Source organism: Python bivittatus, unplaced genomic scaffold (assembly GCF_059951505.1).
Source record: "Python bivittatus isolate LINGU-HERP-01145 unplaced genomic scaffold, Pbiv_v1 ctg000040_np1212, whole genome shotgun sequence".
NCBI lineage: Eukaryota > Metazoa > Chordata > Lepidosauria > Squamata > Pythonidae > Python > Python bivittatus.
Genome location: NW_028277032.1, coordinates 2,402,849 through 2,427,462, shown reverse-complemented (window position 1 = coordinate 2,427,462; position 24,614 = coordinate 2,402,849). Strand labels below are relative to the sequence as shown.

The 24,614-nt window shown below is 42.5% G+C and overlaps 1 protein-coding gene across 5 annotated transcripts in view; it reads left to right on the top strand.

Annotated features, from left to right (window-relative positions):
* Positions 1–4,476: 4,476 nt before the first annotated feature.
* SPOCD1 (SPOC domain containing 1) overlaps positions 4,477–24,614 on the top strand; it is a 34,944-nt gene continuing 14,806 nt past the window's right edge. The window contains exons 1-9 of one of the 5 annotated variants that reach the window (XR_015798373.1): positions 5,955–7,269; positions 10,494–10,598; positions 15,291–15,429; positions 15,832–15,991; positions 17,126–17,239; positions 19,039–19,164; positions 20,258–20,327; positions 21,020–21,161; positions 23,896–24,049. Coding sequence is in view for 4 of the 5 variants with exons in the window: in XM_088153509.1 (XP_088009635.1) it covers positions 4,621–6,078; positions 6,903–6,950; positions 10,494–10,598; positions 15,291–15,410 (1,731 nt within the window). In the remaining variant the exon portion in view is untranslated. Of the gene's footprint in view, positions 7,270–10,493; positions 10,599–15,290; positions 15,430–15,831; positions 15,992–17,125; positions 17,240–18,812; positions 19,165–20,257; positions 20,328–21,019; positions 21,162–23,895; positions 24,050–24,614 lie in introns of those variants that run through there. The other 4 variants (XM_088153503.1, XM_088153514.1, XM_088153509.1 and 1 more) reach the window with 4 other exon arrangements.

The window sequence follows — 24,614 nt, the reverse complement described above, 5'->3', positions numbered from 1 at the left end:
GTAGATGGAAGGAGGTACTTCCAATTTCTGGTGTGCACAATGAATGGGGAGCACAAGCCCCAAGATGACTGCTCTTGTTCCTTCAATGCAAGACAGTTGGTAGCTGAACTATCACGTGATTCATATTTTCATTCTGGAGGGGTGCGTGAAGCTAAATATCCACCCCTTTTCAAGAGAGAGAAGACATCCAGAAGTGTTTAATTCTTTTCAGAAGCTGTCCATTTATGCATTTAAAAGAAAGGTTCTTGCCAGTCCTTATGAACTTGGCCATTGCAAATATTCCTACTAAGTCAGTTTTTTTTTAAAGAAAAACATGCTTGTTGAACAACTAACTAATGCAACCTGGGTTAAAGGAACCGGGCTGGGTTCAGACATCACTATGTCAAACCCAAACCACCCCCTGTGTGAGCGTCAGATGCTGCACCCTCCTTTATTATCCAAACATCCTATGCAACTGATGGCAGTAAGAGATTGGTGAAAACCAGTCAAGGTTGTCAACAGCCAACCTTTGCATCAGTTACTACAGTAATTGTTAGATCAGTATTTAATCTCTGTTTATTTCATGTCGGGATTCTCAGGACCATTTGCCCGGCTGAGAAGTGGCATGAACTACCTTATTCTCAGATAATCCATTTGGGGGCTCACCAGGCTGCGATGCCAAAGGCTGTCGAGCAATGAATTCAGGCCAGCTCTTGACCGGGAGAAGTCAGGCTGTCGTCCGAGGTGGATGGAAAGGCTGTATCCAGATTGTTTAATGGATGAGAAGCCGCACCAGCCTGCTTCCACCATCGCCCAGCGCGTTGGGGCTCCCTTCCAGCCTGTGTCTCCATCTCATCGTGTCTCTCCGCCATTAACAGATTAAAGCAGCAGGCCACCTTCCTCTTACCTCCCTTTGCACCGTTCAGATGCTGCCCAGATACTCTCCAGAAGGTCACCTTACTAGAAACGGGGGCTCCCAGATCTGGGCTGTGAAGGGGGAGAGGCTCTGGCTGTCATCTAATGGCTGGCTGGACTTCTAGTTCAGATCAGTGTTTGTCAACCTTGGCCACTTTAAGATACGTGGACTTCAACTCCCAGAATTCCCCAGCCAGCAGGGCTGGCTGGGGAATTCTGGGAGTTGAAGTCCACGTATCTTAAAGTGGCCAAGGTTGACAAACACTGGTTGAGATATTGTTTTAACTACTTCCTTGCAAGTTAGGCTACCCCCCAACCCAATTGTGCAGCCTTCAAACAATACATGAGTCCAAATAAACGGAATACAACAGAGAGCGAGAAGGGGGAGAACCATAAAACGGCCCTTGCCCGGGCGCCGAGCCTCTCCCGTCCCCTCCTCCCAGAGCCGCGCCGCGCCTTCCCCGGGTCCCGTCCGCGTTTCGCTTGCTGCGCTTGCACCGCCTGCGCCCTGGCGCGAAGCCACGTCCAGCCTTCCCGGTGCCCCCCGCTGGGTGGGACTACAACTCCAGTCATCCCCTACCCAGGCGCAACCCAGCCGAGCAGCAGCGCCGGCTTCCAACCCTGACGGGATCCCGGCCGCAGAAAGCCCGCTGCACCTGTTCGGCGGGGCGGGGCAGAAGCGCTCCAGCCCCCGCCCCCTCCGCCCCATTGGCTTATTGGGCAGGTCCCGCCCACCTTCCTGGCGGCGAAGCCCCGCCCTCCAGCAGGTGGCCCGGGCGCGGGACGGGAGGGGCGCGACCGGCTCGCCTTGGGGTGCGCGCACCTTTGGGGGCGGGGCCGGGGAAGGGGCGGGGCGTCCCCGGCTAGCATCACAGCACCTTTGCAAGAAGTCGCGGGGACTGTCAGCTGGTGGCCGGGGACGATCGCTGGACGCCGGCTTGAAGCCGCCCGTTGCGCCTCCGTCCCGGTTCGCGCCGTCTGGGTTCCCCTTGCTCGGCGGGCGGCCTTAGGGGTGCGCCGGTCAGGCAGAAGCGCCCCTCTCGCCAAAGAGCGGAGCAAGGAGGCCCGATCCGCCGGGCTCCCTGGGCGCGGGGGGCCAGTCTCAGCCCCGGTGGTGGTTGTGGGGACAGCGGGGGTGTGTGTGCGTGCGTGCCCTGGAGGAGAAAGGGGGCATCAGTCCCACCCAACCCGTGCACTAACACACGCATTCGAGGAAGTTCCCCAAACGCCGGGTAAACGCCATACCCCGCCTGTGCTTAGAGCTGGCCTTGGTCTGTTTTTAAGCATTTCTTCCCTTTGAATGGTTAAACTTGGTAACCCAAGGTGGGAGCCACCGACAGTGAACATCATAAAGGTCCTCTCCTTTTCGCTCTGGGCTCTGGGCTCTCCTTTTTATTCCTGTAGATCAGTTCTCCTCGGCGGATCAAGACCAAGCAACGTAGGTGGCAGACGCTCCTGGAGTTCAGGCTAGTCCCGGGGTCCCTCAGGTAGGCTGGGCTTCCACATGGGCACACGGCACAAACACATCGCGAATCGTGCCGGGATCGTAGCAATGTACAGTTTTGCAAACTTCACCTCCAACACGCTTTACCGTTCTTTGCAGTGTGTGTGTGTACATAAATGAAGAAAACACGTTTTGTTTCTTTTCCGCTTTTAGACTGCTGCATTTTCTTGGGATTTGGGCCATAAGAAATTAGGAAAGATTCTGACTGGAGGGGAAAATAGAAAATAACCCAGTTAATCAAGTAGATGAATTAGGTGAGCTTTTCCCATCCTGGCACCAGATTCAGCTCTCTGGCCCTGCCATGCTGGGGAGAATTGTGAAAGATGTAGTCCAGCCTATGAAAGGAAGATACCTTCTCAATGGGGAAGACTGACATGAGGGAAGGTTTAGGACTTTTTAAAAAATATTGAGGGTGTGAATGAACTCCCTAGAGATTCCCAAGACTTGGATAATCACGCCAGACATAGAAACCCCTGGTAAGCAAAATGTACGATTAGGAAAAAGCATTTTAAACAGCAAAAACGACATTCTGGAGTAGTGTTTCTCAACCTCGCAACTTTAAGATGGGTGCACTTCAACTCCCAGAATTCCTCCAGCCAGCATGCTGCCTGGGGGAATTCTGGGAGTTGAAGTCTTATCTTTAAAGTTGTGGAGGTTGAGAAGCACTGTTCTAGAAGCGCTGGAGGTTGAGATCCACAGGAAACACGAGGACTTTACAGCAGAGACATGGTCTCTAAAGGATCAGATGGTAGACTAATACTGTTACAATACACGGGATTGGAATTTTGCATATTGCTTTTAGTAGGGAAGAAGTTATACTGCAAAGTGATGTTACACAATCCTTTCAGTTGTTTTTCATCAAAAGAAAACTGGAAAGGAATGTTTAGGTTATAGTCAGTTATTTCCACACAATAAAATAGTGGATTACTATTAGATACTTTTTCATTTAGTTCCCATCTCTTGAATTTCCAGATCTTTCTGATTTCTGAATCCTCCTGGTTGTCAGGTCATAACGGAATCTATTTTCGTTTGTCAGAATGATGCCATACATGGACAAAATTTATTCCAGTAAACACCAAGTTCAAGCCTTTCTTCTTCCATCGTGTCAGACTGTCATTGCTAAGAACAGCCTTTCCCAATTTACTGCCCTTCAGCTATTTTGGACCAACTCTTAAGAGTTCCCAGATCACTGCAGCCTTTCTGGGAATTGAAGTTCAACACATCAGGCTGTCTACAATGGCAGGGGGCTTTATAATTTCCCCAGTCATAGAATTTAGAATGTGATGAAGGAAAATGGATGATCCTGCCCAGTTTTTCCAAGCCAACATTAGCCTTAAATTAGCCTGCATAGCCCAAATCACCAGCATCTAACACTTTGCCATTGCTCCTTTGTACCCATGGACTTCTCTTCCTCAAAGCACTGTCCCAAAAGCAGGCACAGCATTTGGGGGAGGTCAGTTCATCGGTGTTTGGCTTGTTGGTTTAAATGATTGTACGTACAGTACTTCATTTTCTTCCTTGTCCGCAGCACCTTTTTCTGGCCTCCAAATGCATTTGTTACAACTTCTATCGATAGTTAGTTGGCTGTGGAGGATGGGAATTGATGCAACTCCTGGTCTTGGGAATCTAGAATATGACGGGCAATACCTCTAAATGCATTAAATAATAATACAACCTTTTTCAGGGGCACCTACCGTTTTGCTTCATGACAGTTTTAAAATGTCCTGTAAATTTTCATTTGCTTCTCTTAGCTTTTAGGATATTTCTTTCCTCTCAAACCCTAAATAGCTTCTGTTTTTGCTTGGTTTGGCTTTGTTTTTCTTTTGTGATATATGCTCGGCTTGTAAGCTGCTGGTGGCCCCTCTCTTAGGAGCCAGGTAAAATAATGACCTGAGTTGTGGTTACCATCTTTTTAGTGCAGAAGAGTGTGAGATTTTGTGCCTTGGACATGCCTACATTTAAACATGGTTCTGATTCTGTCCTCAGAGCTATTGGAGTTGATGGGAGGGGGTAAATAGATAAAAAGAATGAAGAATGTGTTATATATTACATCACTATCACTATTTGATTTTTTTTCCCCCTTTCATAGTACAGAATCCATAGTCTCTCAAGGATTGCAGTCAGAGAAAAGGACATGATAACAATTGCCTTGCAAGGAAAGGATACACCGAGGAATATTTTTTTCTTTTTACAATGAAAGACATCAGCTGAAGAAATTACAAATGGAATCTACAACAGATCATTCCAAACAAGCAGGAACAAAGAAAGAAAACAGTACAGAAAAGATTGGTTTGACCTCGGAAATATTATCAACAGCTTGCACAAGCAGAAAGAAATCTATAGAGCAAAATATAATAATAAAGCCTTATTCTGTACTGCTGAAAGACATCAGCCACAAAAGAAAAGAAAAGCATGATTATTGCTTAATGGGTCCGAATGGAAAGAAATCAGCACCCCAAACACGGCACAAGAAGGCTGCAGTTTTTAAAAAACTGCAAGTCGCACTCCATGACGTATTGGATAAACATTGTATGGCTGAGCTAAAGAAGCTCTTCCAGATTCAAAATGTGGAGGCATTGCTAGAAAAGGAAAAAGCGGACACACCAGAAAGCAACAAAGAGGTGGACAGTTCTGCAAAAGTAGGGGAATTTTCTGGAGAATTGGACCCTGGGGAAACACATTCAGATTGTGACATTAGAAAAACTGAAACTAGAGCCAACTCTTCAGAAGTCTTGGTTCTGAGTGATCAGAGCTTTTCTGCAACATTTTCTTCTGTAGAATCAAACCATGGGAATGCAGTAATGGATCCTTGTCCTGCACAGACAGATGAAGAAGGAAAAGAAAGCTTTCAAAAGGCTTCTGTTCTGATTTCTAATGCAGAGAAATGGAGCACTCAATGTTTTGACCCAATGGAAAAGTGCATGGAATACGGGAGCCATATGGTTACACTAACAGGGAGGGAAGATGCATGTTGTAAAACAGAAAATCAAGATGTGGAGATAATGATCTCTAGAAGTTCAAGTGAAGCAACTATTAGTGAGGTGGCCCAACCCAATAGCATAAATTGCATATCTATCTCTGATAAAGAATTTTTGCACAGTAAGGAAATTATCCCTGCCTTTAGCAAAGACACATTCTCTAAAATATCTGTTCGTAGAATGACCACTTCTACCTTGACTGATGCATCCGGACCTCTTTCATCATTTTCAGGGATCCATCTTAAGTTAGACCTAAAGACGATACCTTCTAACAGGACCGAAATTAAGATGCTAATACAGGAACAAATGGGTCTTAGTCTGAACACGTTAACTGAAAAAATCCATGAAGATCAAGTGGCCATTAAAGAAGAAAGTAATACCACGTCTAGCAATAAAAATATAGATAGCTTCTGGGTTCTGCTAAAAAACAGTGAAATTCTAGATGATGAAGCTCTTATGTGTGTATCAGATGAAGAAAAGTCTGGAGAGTTGGCGTATGGAGATAACCTTTCAGATCATGGAGCTGAATTTTTAGTATTGGAGGGCAATTCAGCATGTCAAGCATTCCCAGATGATGATGCAGCCTTCATATACAGTGGGATCAGAAAAACAATGTTAATTGAACACAGAGAGGACTGTTTCTTCAACAATGAAAAAGAAAATATGGATCCTCAACCAGCGGAAGAAAACAATTATATGGGAGTATGATTATAGTTATTCTCTTTATGGATGGTAATAATTCGACTTAGGAAAATGTACAATGTGCACTGTAGGCTGGATCAAATGTAACCAGATTCTTAATGATAGGAACAGTAATGAGGCAGTCTAGAACATATAATCACTTTCTGTGCTTCCCCCATTCATTATGGGTCCCAACTTTGGTTAACAGCAGAGTGTCTGAGTGTGTGTGTCAAAAAAGTCAAGATGGCAGCTTTGATTACTGTACATGGTTGTGGCCTCCATCTTGACTTTGTTTGACCTCCCCTGCAGATGCCCCTGGTTAACAGTTAAGCATTGCAATGTCATTTAAGGTATCCATTATTAATGCCAGTAATTTGCTTAGCTAAGTCTTGTGGGGCAATTAGATTTAAATGCTTAAGATCCCAAATGCCAAAACCCAGCATAAATAGTAAAAGCTGTCTCTTTTTCAAAAAGCACACCCAACATAATATGTTCATTTTGCCCATCAGCACAAACATCTTAGTATCTGTTTTTCTTGTCAAGGTTAGTCTACATTTGGTCAGTAAAACAGAGTCTCCAATCAAGTTTCTCAGATGTGTCATTTCTCAGATGCAAACTTCAGTCCATCTTCAAGAGAAGGGAATTTTATAACCAACAGCAGTCTAGGAAATAGCTTTATATGGATCTAGGGCCCAATGGAATAGTTGGAAGCAAATTGGGTTTGATCTTGATGATGGAGTTGAGGGAGAAAGATCAGGAGATGGTCCTTTTCTGTAAACAGGTCACTAAAAAAGAGACAACACTAGTATGAAAAGATGACTTAAAATTGGTTTGTTCTTTCTAAGGAAGAAGAAAGCTTGCAGCTGCGTCAGGATGTAAAAATGGTCTTTTATGTGAGTTCTTTCTCTTTTTGTAGCACTATAATGGATAGAAATTGCCTTTGATTAAACTTCTCTCTTGGAGCAATTGCTGAATGTGCAGCATAAATGCCTTCTAAAACAGCTAATCCCAGAGTGCAAATTCTGGAGTTACTAGTTCTTAGTGGTCATGGTGTTGTAATGACAACTACAACGATCACACCTGGAGGCAAGAGTTCTAAAACAATTTGAAGATTTACAGAAGAGCCAAATGTTGATAACCTTCTGGAAGGCCATGAGGGGGAGCAAGCTGTTCCATTGGAGAAGATCCTCCCATGGAGAATGCCCATTCTCAGTAAGTGGGGACCTTCAGCAGGTGTTCTCTGTTAACTTGGACTGGCAGGCAGAATTTATCTGGAATAGGCAGTCTTGTAGATACCAGGCCCGGAGCCATATAAGGCTTTATAGGTGGTAAATAGTGCCTTGAATTACACTTGAAAAGGTATTGGTAGCCAGTGTCGCTCCCACAACACTCGTCTTATCTAGCAATAACGGGACTGCTTTTGAAAACAATCAGTGATGCATTTTGCACCAGCTGAAGTTTCTGAGTGATCTTCAAGGGCAGGTCTGGGAGATGACATATGAATGTCGATCTGTTCTAGGCACCGAAGGCTGCAGTTGGCAGAGCAGCTGGAGCTGGGCAAAGGTCTTCCTGACAACAGCCTCCCCCTGCTTATCCAACAGGAGCTATGACTCCGGGAGGAGATATGAGTCCAGGAGGGAGGAGTAGTAACCTATTGGAAACCAAAGTTGGTGCATCTCCAGAATCAGCCAGCTTTGACTAGCCACTATACCTTGCTTGGTTTAAGTTTGAGTTTGCGTCCCTCTATCCGGGCCCTTAGAAGCTCCGGACACTGGGTCAGGACTTCTACTAGATCCCTCATTCAGCTTGGAGTGGAAGTATACAGCTGGGTATCATTGGTGTATTAATGATACCTCATCCTGGACTGTTGGATGATCTCTTCCAGCAGCTTCATGTAGATGGTAAACAGAGGACTAAGCCCTGGGGCACCTCATAATTGAGTTCCCAAGGGCCAAACCTTTCCTCCTCCTGCAACCACCTGCTCACTCAGGAAGCAGCAGAACCACTGTAAATACAGCGTGTCTAACTCCCCACCCATTCAGATGGCCCAAAAGGATACTGGGTTCAACAGTATTGAAGACCGCTGAGGGATCCAGCAGGGCAAGAATTCCTCCAGCCACGTTCTACCATTAGTCGGCCAATGAAGTTTCAGTCTCATGACTGACCTTCACTCCTGACTGCCACAGGTCTAAATAATCTACACCTTCCAGAAATTTTTGCAATTTTGCACAAAGTAGAGGGTTGGATTTAGGATAATGGGTATTACCACTTCATACTTTCTGTAGTGCATTTCTACTCCTGCCTAGCATAGCCCTTAATGTTGGTTTTTGAGGGCTTGCCAAACAATCTGCTACTGCACTATTGCAGCTTCTGGAGGACCACAGGTGGTCCCTCCTTGTGCTCTATAGGCACCTCTGCTACACCTCTCTGTTCACCTGCACCAGTCTTAAGGGGTCATGTGTGAGCCCATTTCACTCTTTCCTGCAAAGGTGTTCCTATATCCATCCCAAATGTTAATGTTTTGAACAATTTCTAAGAATATTTTTTCACATGGGTCATTTAGGTGTATTAGCAGTGTAATGTTGGGGAGCACTGCTCACTGCAGGTACATCCAATATACCGTGTTACATATTTATGGATTCCATCAGCCAGCTTGCTCAACACTGCCTTCTCTTAGTTAGACTCTTCAAGCTAAGTGAGACACGTCCATTGCAGAACTGACACTTTACATCTGAGCCAACTTTCAGTCAACACTATGTGTTTAAATGTTAATGAAATGGCTCATATTCCGAAGTACGTTTCCTTCACGTTGTCTAGTCCAAGTTCAGGAAAGAAAATCTCTTAATCTGTTTTGTCCAGTCAATGAAAAGTTGTCCTCCTTCCACAAATTACTTGATGAGGTCCATTGTTCGTTACAGTAACACAGCGTTTCTCAACCTTGGCAACTTTAAGATGTGTGGACTTCAACTCCCAGGATTCCCCAGCCAGCATGACTGGCTGGGAATCCTGGGAGTTGGTCCACACATCTTGAAGTTGCCAAGGTTGAGAAATACTGCAGTAATATGATCCTGTACAACAATGCAGTGTTTTAGGAGCTTGTATTCTGTCTGGGACCATTTTAAACCTATTGAACTGCCCCCATTTAGTGAATGTAAAAGGACCTGAATTGCAAGTAAGAATATTATTTCAGAGAAGAGGGTTAAACAACAGTTGAATATTGTGCCACCTGTTATTCACTCTTCCTTTTCTCAGGAATTAAAATTAAAAAAGTTCCTACACCAGATTAAACAGATTGAAATTCATTTTGGGTTTGACACTGGTTAATTCTGAAATATTTAGGAATAATTTAGTAGCATAAAAATAACTTCCCAAAAGAACTATAGGAGATGAGGACAACATATAGAAGTGCCAGTTTGGTATAGTGGTGAAGGCAGCAGACTAGAAACTGGGAGATTGTGAGTTCTAGTTCTGCCTTGGCCAAGAAGCCAGCTGGGTGACCTTGGGCCAGCCCCTCTCTCTCAGCCCTGGGAAGGAGGCAATGGCCAGCCACTTCTGAAAAACCTTGCCCAGAAAACTGCAGGGACCGGTCCAGGCAGTTGCCAAGAGTCAAGATTAACTTGAATGCAAAAAAAAAAAAAAAGAAAAAAAAAGAAGAAGTACAAATTGGGAAAAAAATGTAGATTTTTCTGATAAACTTTGGTAAAAACATATACAGATATTTGTGCTATATAAAAATATTTTGTCATAGGTAGGTAGTTGGTTCTTAGCTTTATACAGGAAATATAAATGCTGTGAAAGCCTTTATTTTAAATGTTTTGTAAGACTATAACCTTGAACTGATTTAATTTGTAAGCTAGTTACTTACAAATTAAGATACTTTTTCATAATTGACCAAAAGTCATATGGTCATCTAAAATGTTTTTAACTGGCTGAGAACCCTCCTGATTCTTAGAGATATTTTTGTATGTTCTTGAAAAGAAATAATAACATGCATTATGTATGAAATGTCATATATAAAAAAAATTGTCCTGAATTATTTTAAAAATGGACGATCACATAAAGAGCAATGACATTTTAAAAGGAAAATACCTTAGTACTGTAGATTTTATATTTATGTTATAGATGAAAGAACAGGAAAAAAAGCCATTTTGTTAAGAGTGTTTTCATGTGGAAGCTTTAAAGGAATTAGATGTCTCTTGGCATCCTTGTCTGTTAAGAGTCACAGATAAAGCAGGAAATAGATATTTGCAATGGAAATTATAAAAATCAAAAGCTACTTTGAACCCCACCTGTGCATTTAGTTCTGGATCCAGTAGAACTAATTTTAGGATTACACTCTCTGGAGAAATTTAAAACTTCCTCTTCCCCTAAAGACCTATATTTACAGATTTTTATTATTTTTTTTACTATAATTGCATTGGGTTTTTTTCCTCCAGAAACTATCTGGGTCACTAGTGAGACTTCTTGGAACTCCCACCGTTAATCACAGAACATTCAGATTGGGAAAACTTACAGAACTGGAGAATTCTTCAGATGCTGAGGTGAATCATTATGCAATTTCATTCAACATTATTATTATTCATCTTCCTTTGCAACTTGATGGAATAATTGAATAAATGAGAGAATAGAACAGCTGTGAGTGACAGATGATGGAATTAAGTGCTTGGAATCAGACGCATGCATCTTTTAGGCAAGAACTTATTAATTTATGGCAAGAAGAATTCTGATGAATTTCCATTCAAAGCAACCGGTGTTGCAGAAAAAAAACCCTTTCAGCAGTGACCAAAAAGAATCATTGTATTGATCATCTGTTTGCTCACTGTTTCCTCCTTACCTTGCCAGTGGTTTTGAGCGGATTCTCAGTTTCAAAAGTAGAGAATTTAGCCAAATGAGTATATAACAAAAACGTTTATTTTGAATGTACTTTCCAAGGCTCATTGCTAGTGAAATAGTTTTCAAAACACAATAGCAAAATTGCCTTTGGATTCTTGTTTGTTTCTTTTGGGTGTTTGAAAGTTTGATGGATTCTTGTTTGTTGTACAACCCTGTTAATATTGATTTATTCAGTAATTCATAGTTAAACAAACCATGGATTAATGTGATGCATGAGCCCAGTCATTGCGTAAACTTCCTTTGTCTCCTATGATACTATGGGCTGCATGCTAACGACGACTAACAAATGGGTAATTTAATTCTAATTAAAGTCTACAAGAAGCCATTAATTTATTCCTGTTTTTTTTTCCCCTTGCATGATTGTCACAATTCCTGTAATACAAGAAAAGTGAAGGCAATTATGCTTGGCTGTCTTCAAAGAGTAAAGAAGAAGATAGGCTGCATTTAGGAAACAAAGCTATGTGCGTAGGTAGGCTGCTGCTAGCTTATTTATCTGTAGTATTTATTACCAGCCAAAGGATTCTGGGCATTGTATAAAAAAGTAAGTGTATTTCATGCTTTCAGATCCCAGTTCTGACTTCAATCCTTGATATTTTAGTAGGAAGGGGACTGTTTTGTATTTGAGGATTTGTTTACTTTATCTGTCCAGGAGCAAACTAATGAAGTGGGTTACGGTTAACCCCATGATCAGGGACTCCCAGTTTGGGGGCTGGTGACACCATTGGGAATTTTGAAATTGCATCATGGCGGTGTTACCCAATAGCTGCCACGGTTCTCAAAAGCAAAAATGCAAAGTAGGGAAGATTCTCACCCACACCGTAGAATACTCCATACAGCCTCCCAGCTTGCTTTTCCTGTAGTTCTCAGCAAATAGGCATATTTCCAAACAAAGCAGCCAATTATTTTTATTTTATAGGAATGTTATGGTCCCCAGAGGCATGTTTTGAAATACGGATGATGCTAGAAGCTGGTGCTTTCCTTTGCAACATCCCCATTTCTTACTTAATGTTGTTTACAATTATTTTTTAATTAAACGTCCTGTAGAGCGCAGAGCCTGGCGGGTGCAAACGGAATTGTCTGCAGACACATGGGTGCTCATAAGCCCTGCCGTGGGGACGTTAGCAGTAAGCTTTATGACAGAGAAAGACTTTGAACAAATGTCACCTTGCTCTGGGCCTGTGCTCTATATCATATTGACTATCAACTGGGAATGGCGAGATTTATGGTCATAAAGAGCAAATAGAACATATAAGGAGGTCTCCGTTTGATCCATTGCAATGCAGTAATGGGATAATTTATGGGATGGGCAGGAATGTCTGCAGGGGAAAGGTCTATGGATGCTGCTCCAAAGTCAAGATGCTGTTAAGCGATTGGCTAAGGATTAATATATTTAAATAGCGCCATCAGCATGTACAATATTTCACAGATGATGAGGATAAATTAGAGGCATCCTTGTGGAGGATTAAAAAAAAGTCAAGCTGGCAGTGATAGCTGCATGTTCCTCACCCTTTTATACCTCTTGACTCTTCAAATCTGCATGAAGCTCACATAATTCAGGCATTTTTGACATTTCAGTAGTCATAAATGCTACTTGACAAATCCCAGGATCTCTTTTGGGCCAGGAATTTCCCATGGATTGATTTATAGAAGTGCCTGTTTGTGTTGTAGAGTCCAGTGCAACAGAGGCAGAAGTTTTTCAGGATAATTTTTTTTTTTAAAGGGGCAAATGAAAAGCTGTGTTGATGTTACACCTTGTCTGAAGCAATTATGGGTTGTGGGCTTTATACTTGAACTGTGGCATTTGAGGGAGGAAGTGGAAGAGCAGCTGTTGGTGAAGCAGCTTCTCTGAAGAAGGAGCTATGGAGAAGATAAAATCTTTCTTGCCAGAATGTTTTATTGCAATGCCAGCAGTAATTCAGAAGAGCTCATCACGGCCTATAAAATGTTGAAAGTCTTGTTAGGCCCTGAAGAATATCTGTCGAGACACATAGTGGGTCATGAATTTCATTCTGTGGATGTTTTAAACTCCTCTATTTTATGTCTAGAATCAGAGTTAGAAGCGTGTACGGGAAAAATTCAAAATGTTGTATGTTTTAAATTCAGAGCTGATACCTTTCCAAAAGCATTAGTAAATGCACTGGTTGTGAGTGGCGGCCTGCAAGCATCACAGCTGGCCAGCTGCCAAGCCAGATAGGGTGACCTAGAATCCACATCTTCATGGTACACACACACACACACACACACACGCATGATTAATCCCATTTCCCAGACCTTGAAAGCAAAGCTTGGACTTTCCAGGAAAAAGAGAAGTCCAGGAAAATTGAAGAGATGCTTCAGATGCTTCTAATCATTTCTGCTTAGAACCTTTTGTGATTTGGAATGGTAATTTGAAGTCCTGCTCTAATCTCTTTACAGTGGTGTTTTTCAAACTTGGCAACTTTAAGATGGGTGGGCTTCGACTCCCAGATTTCCCCAGCTAGCATGTCGATGTCCACCCATCTTAAAGTTGCCAAGTTTGAAAAACGTTTCTTTATAGCAGGTTCTTTTTTATTTGTTGCAGACTCATATCATGCCCGTAGTGTTGTATTTTCTTTTGCAATCACCTTTTGAAACTGCAGTTTTGATTTGAACAGCTTTGTACGTACTTCCCTGTATAGGGAAAGCTGGCATTTTAATATCTCAAGCTAAGAAGAGTGACTACAGGTTTTTAAAGTTTTAATAAAGTTTGATTTTGCTTATCTTCTATGAGTTTGGCCTAGCTCCCAAGGAAGGGCTAAAACCCATAGACACATGTCTCAACGCTATCTATGTCAGGAAATGGCACTGTAGAAATGTCATTATATTATTTTTACCTTTTAATGACCAGAAAGTTAGCACAGGAGGTGAGAGCCCGCTCTTTCACGCATGCTGAGGTTAAAGGGGAACATTGGTGGCAGCAGCAGAAATAATGAAGTCACTGCTGAGAAGTAGGAATCAGAACCAGATCCAGAGGACTTCTTGGAGAAGAGTTTTGAGACCTCTAGCCTTGTACCATACAAGTTTACTTGCTGATTCTGTTACACAATAAATCCATATTTTGTCATATTGGCACAATGTCGCTTTTTAATTTTTTGGTATTTCCTAGTACTGTTGCATAAAAGCAAGAAGAAACTCATAGAGATAAACAACATCTACACACTATTTAAAAGAGACAATAAAAAGGAAACAAACGACCAGAACATCTCCTCACCAGCAATCATCACCCACATAAGCAGAGATTAGCACCAAGATTAACACCAGACAATCAAGCAGTAAACAATATCCTAATCAAGGAACTATCAAGAAGAAAAAAAACCCACCCCCACCAACACTGGCAGGGCAAGCCACTGTATATAAACAGAGAGCAAACCCCACTCCCTTCTAGCACTGAAGATGTTACCTAGCTGGGTAATGAAACGTCTGCAAGAAAACAACCAGGCTCAGAAAACCCCAAAGACTCCACAGTTCAACCCTGAGCTACAGATGTTCTTTTCTATTGGAAACTCACAGTTCCTGAGCAAAGTCTGGTCCGGAAGCAGGCTGATGATGTTGAATCTGTCAGCCACCTTCCCCTTTTAAAATGGACTGCATGAATGCTAGGAAAATGGGAAAACTCTCATCCTTTAATTAACCCAGTTGCACAGGCGTGTTGGAAAATAACATTTCATGACACCGATGATATCAAGTGGGTACTGTTGAGGGGCTGTGCAATTGCCTTACTGCAATTTGATGGCAATGGCTAACTAGTAGAGTTGCAAATCCAATATAAGCAGATTTGCTCATACACCTTAGGAAAACAGAAGGTGTCCTTAGACAGCAGCAGAAGAAGGCATCGAACAAAAACAACTGTGGGGCCATTACTCAAAACCAAACAAGTGAAAAGATCTGAACTGTGCCCACCCTAATTCTCTCATTTTGTTCTGAGATGGTTTTAATTTTTGAATCTGGGTTGATGATTAGAGAGTTCTTTTGAATTGATACCTGTCTTCACACTAGGTATCTCAGTTGAAGCAAATTTCATTCTGCTGATTGGAAAGAAGAGGATGAAGCTTGCGTGTTTTGAGGGGTTAGGGAGGTATTCTTCTATTGTACTAACACTGTATATACATACGTATTTAGAATAGAATAGAATAGAATAGAATAGAATAGAATAGAATAGAATAGAATAGAATAGAATAGAATAGAATAGAAATCTTCTACACCCAAACTGCAAGAAAGTTGAGCTCTTAGCAAGGAACTAACGCTAGGTCTTCCTCAAATTTCCTTTTGCAAGTTCCTCTGTGAGGACATTGTCATGTCTCAGATCTTTTCTATGGTTTTAGAAGACAACAGAGCAAAACAGAAGACGAGAACCGAAAGAAGACCAAAAAAGACCCCCAAACCAATGCCGAATTCTTGGCTGTCTCAAGAACAAAGTCGCATTAAGGTTGTGGATGCCTTGAAGGAAACCCTCCAGAAAAGGTAAGTAAGTACATCCTTGGTATACAGGATGGGGACAAATTAATTTTTAATTATCATTATTTATCAGATTTAAATCCCATGCGATAGTATAAATAGCTTCCCTTCCTCATGAAGATGCTTTTTGAGGTAGGTTAAGTGAAAGAGGACCGCCAACATTCATCCAGTGTGCTTTAGGAGTGAGTTGGAGTTTGAGCTGGCCTGGATTGATATAACTCTGAAGCAAACATTCTTCCTTGGTGTTTTCAGGTATCTTTAGGTAATGCATTTACCTGAAAAGTCTTAAGAGAACAGCATTCTAAGTGGCCTGTTAGCTAATTTGTGGGTGGAAGTGAAAAGAACAGGTGTTATTTTGTGTGAGCGATGCTGGTTAGACCAGCTTATCCCCTGCCTGCTGTATTTCAGACTGAATGATTCTCCTGACTTGGATGTGGAGAAAAAGACAGCATCAAAAATAGCAAAGAAAGTGGAGAAGGAGATATTCAAACGCTTTGGCCGTGTGGACCGGCTTTACAAAACCAAGTATCGCACCCTGCTCTTCAACCTGAAATCAACGGACAACCAGGTCAGAAATGCAACCTAAGTTGCCTCGTAATTCATTTCAAAATGTTAAAGGGAATCTTAATTATGAAGCAAAGGGCTTAAGGTATAGCTTGCTTTGTTTCCATCCTGGGCTGTCTTACTATTCATTCATTTTTTATTCCATTTAAAGTTACATTTAACCAGTAAGGGTTTTTTAAACCAACCATCTAGTGACCAGGATAAATGATTCTTGCTCAATTTTTAATTCAGTATGGCATGAGAGGGAGGATAACTGGGCTGGAGTTTAGTGAATTTAGGTTGTAGTTTTGCTACTTGGGTAAGTCTTAAAAGAAGCTTTTTGTGCAATTCTTGGGTTTAATCCTCGTTTAGTGACTGCTTTGTTTAGCAACCGTTTGCAGTCGCTAAACGAGGATTAAACCCAAGAATTGCCCAAGTAACTTTGTGACTAGTCCTTGCATTTACAACCTTTGTACAGCAAAGGAAAGCTGAAGTCAGATCGTAAGCACAGTTATGGTTTCACTTAGCAACCACTTTGCTTAATGACCCAGTTGCTGAACCCAACTGTGGTTGCTAAATGAGGACTACCTCTAATATGTAGTCATCCTTGAGTCACCAGAATGCTGTATCGGCATGAAATTTGCTGCCACCATTGTTGGTCCATTTACTGCCTCTTTTGACTCACCCCTCTTGGTGAGTCATAGGTGATAAAGCCAACAGATATGGCATTTTGAGGCCACCTTGAATAGTGCTGGAATAAGGGGAAATATTACTTTAACACGACTACAGCTAAGGACAATTTAAGGCTGTCTCATGGGCTGGGGACAAGAAAAAGGCAACTGATGGGACAGAAAAGAGTTGTTGTTAGGGGATGTTGTGCTGTGGTGAGTTGCACATGGGGGCCTGGCCACTGATTTGAAAGGCAGAAGTTTCTCCATTTTGAGTTGGAGAAATCTAGAGTTGCTTGCCATGAGAGACTGGCTGACCCAATCAGATTGCTAGAATATTCTATTACAGATCACGGTTTGCAATCTGTACAGATATTTGTTTCAAAGGCATTGCGGGTTTCTTGCGCTCTTTCACGAGAAGGAAAATAAGGCCGTTTTAGGCTGGCTATTCCTGTTTTAACTGCAGCTCTCTGGCAAAACGTCTTTTGCAGCTCTTCCACAAGTTGATGCTTGGAAAGATCGCTCCGAAGAGACTAGTTCAAATGAGCTCCTTAGAAATGGCCCCCAAGGAACTAGCAGAATGGAGAGCCAAGAAGAATAAGCACGTAAGTTGAGCCCCTGGACTTTTCAGCTCAGTTGGCATATTTGGAAGTGGAAGAATTTGCTGCGGGTGTCCAATTCTCACATTAAAATTGGCAGCCAGTATTAAGTATGCTGTAGGGCAGTGTTTCTCAACCTCAGTAACTTTAAGATGTGTGGATGTGAAGTCCCAGAAGTCCCCAGCCAGCATGCTGGCTGGGGACTTCTGGGACTTCAAGTCCACACAACTTAAAGTTGCTCAGGTTGGGAAACACTAGGTTAAAGAGTAGAAATTAGACAACGAGGATATAAGACAGATCTGGCTAGGGAATTCTGGGAGTCGCAGTCCACACATCTTAAATCTGCCAAGGCTGAGAAACACTGCTGTAGGCAATATATTTAGTGATCCTTTCTGCATCTTTCTGTTTCACCCCAGACTGAGTCTGCTGTGCTGGGGAATTCTAGGAGTTGAAGTCCACATATCTTAAAGTTGCTAAGGTTGAGAAACATTGGATTAGATTTATGTCCCACTTTTTGTACGGGAGCTCAAGGCTCCCTCCTTCCATCTGCCCCCAGAACTGTAAGCTGACAGGTGCAGTTTGGCTGTGAGAGCGCAACTGGTCCAAAGTCTCCCTGGAGCTTCTGCGGCCAAGCGGAGATTCTCCCTACTCTCTGGTCTCCCACACCTTAACCACTGTACCACCCTGGCTGTGGGTTTATCTTTGCGAAAAGGAGCACTTCAAAACAATCTACAGGGCTGCAACCACGTTTGATTTAAAAAAAAATTTTTTTTTCTAGGAATGCAGCATTCTTATAATTAATAAATGTGATATTGGAGGTTGGATCTGCTTAAAACTTTAGAAAGAGTTGAGCAGGGAGCAGGAAGGAAGCCATCCTTGACCATCAGGTTGTAGACCCCAGATTTAAGTTTTTCTTTCATATGCATGATGAGCTGATGTGAAGCAGTTGCATTTGCAACTTGGCCATTTATCATTCATTCATTCATTCATTCATTCATTCATTCATTCATTCATTCATTCATTCATTCATTCATTCATTCATTTATAACCCTTATATAGCCACCATCTTAAAAACAACTCAGGGTGTCTTCCAACCAATAAAACAATATAAAACAATATAAAACTAACTAATAAAACCCAAAACACCTGGTGCCACAGTCATGCTTCTCTGATGCACCCACATTCTTGTCCCACCCTGACCTCACCCTGTCCCAATGCCTGGGGGAAGAACCAGGTTTTAAGTGTTCTCTGGAAAGGTAGAAGGGTGAAGGCCTGTTGGATCTCAGGTGGGGGGGAGTTCCATGTGGCAGGAGCTGCAACGGAAAAGGCATGCTTCCAAGGACCCACAAGATGGTAATGTTTAAGGGAAGGGACCCGGAGCATGCCCACCTTATCCACTCTGGATTGTTGCACATTTGTTCCAGGACTGTAGTTTCCTTTCTGAAATAAGCTTGCTGACTAGGAGCGAATAGCTTCTCATTAGAAACCCAGCAGTGTGGAAATCTCAAATCCCAAACAAATGTTGGTCTTCACATTCTCTGAAGCCTTTTCAAGTGTTTCTTTCTTACATCTTTTTAAGGATTGGTATATTGGTGCTATTTCCATTTTTAAGTAGTGAATCTATGGCGCGGATCCATGGCTCATAAACCGAACCGGTCTTATTTCCCCCTACGTGAAAAAGATCATGTTGGTAAGCACCTGTTCACCACACCCGCCTGTTCCATTGCAGATGTCCATCTTTGAATGTAATGTGTGAAGTGGCCCTCCTGTTTGGAGTCACGTCTCTATCGTTGTGTTGCTTACAGCTACTGGAGATGATAGAGAAGGAGGAGCGAGAAGTGCCAAGGCGTTGCTCTGAAAAATTCACCCACAAAGGAATTGTGGAGATATACAGAGAAGCAGACATGGATTTGGTATCTGAAGAATTAATTGTGAGTGGAGTATAGTGTTCAGGCATGAGCAACCAGCTGAACCTTGCTGCAGGAAATTCACTTACGTTTGAAGAAAAATATATCAACGGATCCCCTATTTCAGTGTTTCTCAACCTTGGCCGCTTGAAGATGTGTGGACTCCAACTCCCAGAATTCCCCAGCCAGCCATGCTGGCTGGGGAATTCTGGGAGCTGGAGTCCACACATCTTCAAGCGGCCAAGGTTGAGAAACACTGCCCTATTTAAGATCTGAAGAAGAGGCCCTTGTAAAGATGTTGTCAGAGACCCATCAGAGACCCGTCTGCTTGGCATGGAGATCCATCTTCCTGGCATGGAGGCAGAAGCCTTCTCCTGCACTGCCGTGTAACTTGGGAGTTTCCTTTGGCCTCCTTGCCTTCCGTTGCCGTGAATTTGTAGAGATGCATCCTTTTCACTGGGTGTTTAGTTCTTAGATGGTTTCAGTATTTATCATTCTTTTTAAAAAGTATTTTACCACTTTTTATGCTGCCTTTGCTTTTCGATTTTGCTTGCCCCCCTGAGTGCTTCTCAGAGCAGAAAGGCAGCGGATCAACCAAATAAAATCGGTTTGTATTCGTGTTATATAGGGTGAAATTCCTGGGATTCTGTATAATTTGTCATAGACAGTGGAGATAACATTGCAAAAGCAGCAGCTGTCTGGACTAGATGTTTCCCAAGTTCCTTTTCAACTCTTATCATCCTACATGCAACGTCGCTCTACTTGGAATTAACATTTCCGTTAATTGCTGTAGAAGTTAAACAAATGGGTGTTTCCACACTATGGAAATTGGAATCCTGGGGGAAGATGACTAAAAACTAATATTGTTTAGGGCATCATAGATTTTTCATTACTGGCTTCATTTGCTGATATTGTTATCAGTACTTTGGGCAAACTATGTTCCTCCTGTTGGATCAGCTCCAAGAGCCTGGTGGTAGATGTTGATGAGAAGCTAAAAAGGGCCCCCACAGTTTATAGCACTCAAGCTGCAAGCCTTCATTGACTTTATTGTAGATATCAACTGGTGGGGCTAAAAATTAAAAGCATAATAACTCTCATGGTGGTGCATTACTTTTAGGAATCGTCGCTACGCAAGGAGGGGAACTCTTATGGTGAGGCACCATCATCAGTTGTGGGCAACCAAAGAGGTAAGTCTATTTATTTATTTGGTTAATATATAAGCTGCCTCAATTGTCCAAGTGACTCTAAGTGCTAATGTGCTTTAAGGGGCTTCTGTCTGTTTTATTTGTATTTTCAACTTAGAGTGGGTAAGGCTCAAAGCTACGCTGGTGCTTCTAAATTTTGCATTCAAGGTACTCTGGATTTTACAAGAAACATCTGGCTCCAGGCTTTGGCACAGATCCACTGCCTCCAGTGAATATATTCTGAAATGAATGAATGCAACTGAATGCAATACATTTTGGTTTTCAAACAGCTGGGGAGTCTCTGCAAACATTCCAGGGATGGGACCACACCTGTCATTGTTTGGCTGTGTTACCACTTCATTTGAGAGGCTACAAGAATTTGGCAAAATTAGTTTTTTCTCCAGGGAATGATATTGTCAGAGGGAGCCGTAGGACGATTTGGAGGAGAAAAACAACGCTGTGAGAGTCCAACGCTTTTAACCAGAAAGTTGTACTGATGTTGACATTTTTGAATAAACAATAAACAGTAGTGTTAATCATGGAGACTAAGTGATAGGATCAGTCTCAAGTTTCAGGACGTGCCATTTAAATGTTAGAGTTATAAACGTGGGTTCTGAAAAATCGACCCGGGATAATTTAAAATGTAATTGAAAACAACTCTTACAACTACAGTATATTTCTTTCTGGCTGAGCAGGAGAGTTGGCTGCTGACAGCAAGAAAGGATTTGAGCCACCTACATATACATGTACTTTTAAGCAGAAGGTCAACACCTCTAAAATTTTGCATCAAAACATCACATACTCGGAAGACGACAGGAGACCTCTGGATGACGACAGGTCTGTCCGTTAGCACAATTTATGCTTCTTTAATTGCATGTATTTTATAACTGAAGACTGACGTTCTGTGAACATCGACCACTTAGTGTCTTGACCTTTTTAATAACAGCTTCCAGAGGTCTTAAGGAATGTTATGGGAATATTCCAGCCCCTCAGAAGTTTAAGAACAGTCACCTAGTGGAATAGAAGGATCTCAGTACTCTTAAGGGAAGCGATAGATGAGAGAAGAGAAAGGGAATAAGTCATCACACTTCCAGGGCCAGCAGTTAGGGTGTGTCTGGGTCTGCACTGGACATCTGTGGCATTTGAGGGCTGTAGCCTGCAGAGAACCCCAGAAGTCCCTTGTCAGCCCCCCAGGTAGACCAGACCAGGAAGTCAACTCTGCAGGAAGGCTAAAACTGCTTTTATTGAGATTGGCAGTAATGGCAGAATTTTGCAAGTCTGATGGTGCTGAACTTCCTCCTCCTTCTTATACTCCAGTGCATTTGGAGGCGTCTGCCTGAGCCACTGCCAAATGTTATCTTGTACTTCTGGGCTTAAAAATGCTTCAGCCCCTTTTGCCTAAGCAATGGTTCCTGCATATCTCCATCGAGGTCGTTTTCCGTCTTCTTTACACCACTCATCTGGCTGACTCTTTTTGTGGAAGTTGGCTGTAGCCACAGCAAAGAACAGCAGCCCCCTCTTGCTTGTTCGTTAGATGACGCTGTGAATTGGGTCAAGGAGAAGGGCTAGGTGAAAGAACGGTGAAAACAAGAGTAAAGAAGAATTAGTCAGGGATATTAAGGATTGCCCAACATTTGGAATTAGCCTGTCTGTGTCTGTGAATAGACCTTCCTTGTTGGTTAGGCCTTTTCAGTTAGAATTAGCTGATAGTTAGGTTAAATTCTTTTTATCATATTTTGTTTTGATAGAACTATAGAATCACAGGTTTGGAAGGACCTTGGAAGTCTCTAGTCCAGCCTCTGTCCAGGGCAGGAATCTTCAGACAATTCCAGACAAATGGCTGTCCAGCCTCCACTGATGGAGCCCCCAAAACTCCAGAGGCAGGCTGTCCCACTGCTTCATAGTTCTTATAGTCAGAAAATTCCTCCTTATTTGGAGTTTGAATCTCCCTCTTCCATCCATTGGTTCTTGTCTTACTCTCATGTACTATGAAGAATAAATCCACACCATTTTCCCTGTGGCAGTCCTTCAAGTATAGATAGTCCTTGCCTTACGACCATTCATTTAACAACTGTTCAAAGTTATAATGGTGCTGAAAAAAGTAACTTATGACCAGTCCTTGCACTTACGACCAGTGCAGTGTCCCCATGGTCATGTGATCAAAATTTTGGCGCTTGGTAACTGGCATGTATTTACGACAGTTGCAGCGTCCCAGGGTCACGTGATCACCATTTGTGACCTTCCCGGCAGGCTTCTGACAAGCAAAGTCAATGGAGGAAGCAGGATTCACTTAACGACTGCCACAAAAATGGTCGTAAAATTGGGCACAACTCATTCAATAGCTGTATTGCTTAGTGATGGAAGTTTTGGTCCCAATTGTGGTCATAAGTCGAGGATTATCTGTATTTGTTTTATTCTTTAGTTAGTTGTGTTGAGTGCTGTCTGGGCAAAAAGGTGGGCTACAAATAAAAATTGATGAGGATGAATGAATGAAAGGGAAGGACATATGTGAATAGTGTGCTCAGCAAGTAGTGCAAATGGGGATGTGCGAAAAATGGATACAAGGGAGGTTTTATACACACTTATCCCACTTGCAAATTTAAATAGATCTCTACTTAGATATCAATCACCTGGTCATAAGGATGTTTGCAGCTGCACATATCCAAATATTTTCCATCTTTGTCATGGCAAAACTTCTCCCCGCCCCCAAGTTTCCAGTTGCTATCACATTCAGGAGAGAAACACACACTGAAAGTCAAACGTAATGAAGCCAGAGCAACACGCTGGACTGTTATTTTCTAGTGGTCATCTCTAAAGTATTTGAGTTTCCAGCAGGTAAGGTTGCATGTTCCATTTCACAACTTTACTCTCCTAATTTATGGCTGGGCTGTAGATTGCGTCCCAAATGGTGTCCTTTTCTGGACAGCAAGAAGCAAGTTTAATATTTCCTTTTTCTATCCAGCGCAAAAGAAGACAATTGCTGTCTGTGTTCTCTCTGGAAGAAGATTTTTGAGCTGAGAAAATGGTGGATTTCTTTTAACCCCTGGGTCCTATTTCTCTGTTTGCTTCTTCTGTGCAAGGTTTGAATAGGAGCTAAATGCAGTGTCCTTTGGCCAAATCCATCTCTTTCGGGCGAAAGAAGGTATCAGCAAAACAAGGAAGGGTTAGATCCTTTGGGTCAATTGCTAGCAGTTGGCAGCGAGATAGTAAAGCCGTCCGATTCCTGTTCTTTCATCTCTTGTCCGCTTGCTTGCTCTGTGACCATTCCACAAGTACACGTGCTGTGCATTTCTTTCAGCTAAATCCATGTCAGGTAACCCCTGTTCGACTTGCTTTGGGTTCCAGTTGTCATTTCAATTTGAAATTCATTTTCTATTTTACCGGAGAAATATTGTGTATCTTCTGAGGCAATGCAAGAAGAAACAAAGGTGATAGATATGGAAGGTGCTTGCATGAAAAATGAGTGGAAACCCATTGTGATTAATTAAGAAATGAAATAGGAAAACCCAAAGGAGTTGGCGTGTACCTGTGCAACCGATCACGATCTGCAGACTTCTCCATCTTTCTTTAGGCCTGCTGTTGCTAGCACTCCAAACCGAAAGCGACAGGTGAGAAAGCAGTCCAGCCGCTCAGTCATCTGGAACGGGCTTATCCAGATGTTCAGCGTGAAGCAGTTTGTGGCCAAAGCGTATCCTGTTTCTGGTTATGGCTGTCAGCTCTGTCAGGTAGGAGTAGGTTTGAGTAGCTGAATCAGGTAGGGGCTATCTGTGAGATGCGCACAGCCTCCAGGACCCCAAGACTCCATTGCTGAAATTTGGCCACAGAATGGCCAATTTTGGCAGTGTGATTTTGGGGCAGCATGATTTAACCTTTTTTTTTTTCCCCCCCCATTTTGGCATTATCTTTGAAGCTGAAATGGGAGCAGCTCACCTTCGGATTCCCATTCCCACCCTTAACACCACCAAAAAGGGCCAAAATATTTTAGTCCTGTCCCTCGCTGTGATGCAGCGATGGCACCAGACAGCTTCCTGATGTCCCGACGTATAATAATAGCACAGCCCTCCCGTGCTCCCTTGAAGGAGTGTGGAATTTCACCATTGTGCTGCTTCCATCATTAGAACATTACCCAGTATGGGTGAGCATTAAATACATAATTGCATAATGCATTAAAATGCACTTTTATAAAAGCAATTGCAAAATAAGGTGTTCGGAAAGAGTAACAAATTGCTGTGAAATAATGAGTCTGTAGAGCAGCGGGAAGGCGAAATAGTAAAAATAGAGCTCCTTTTG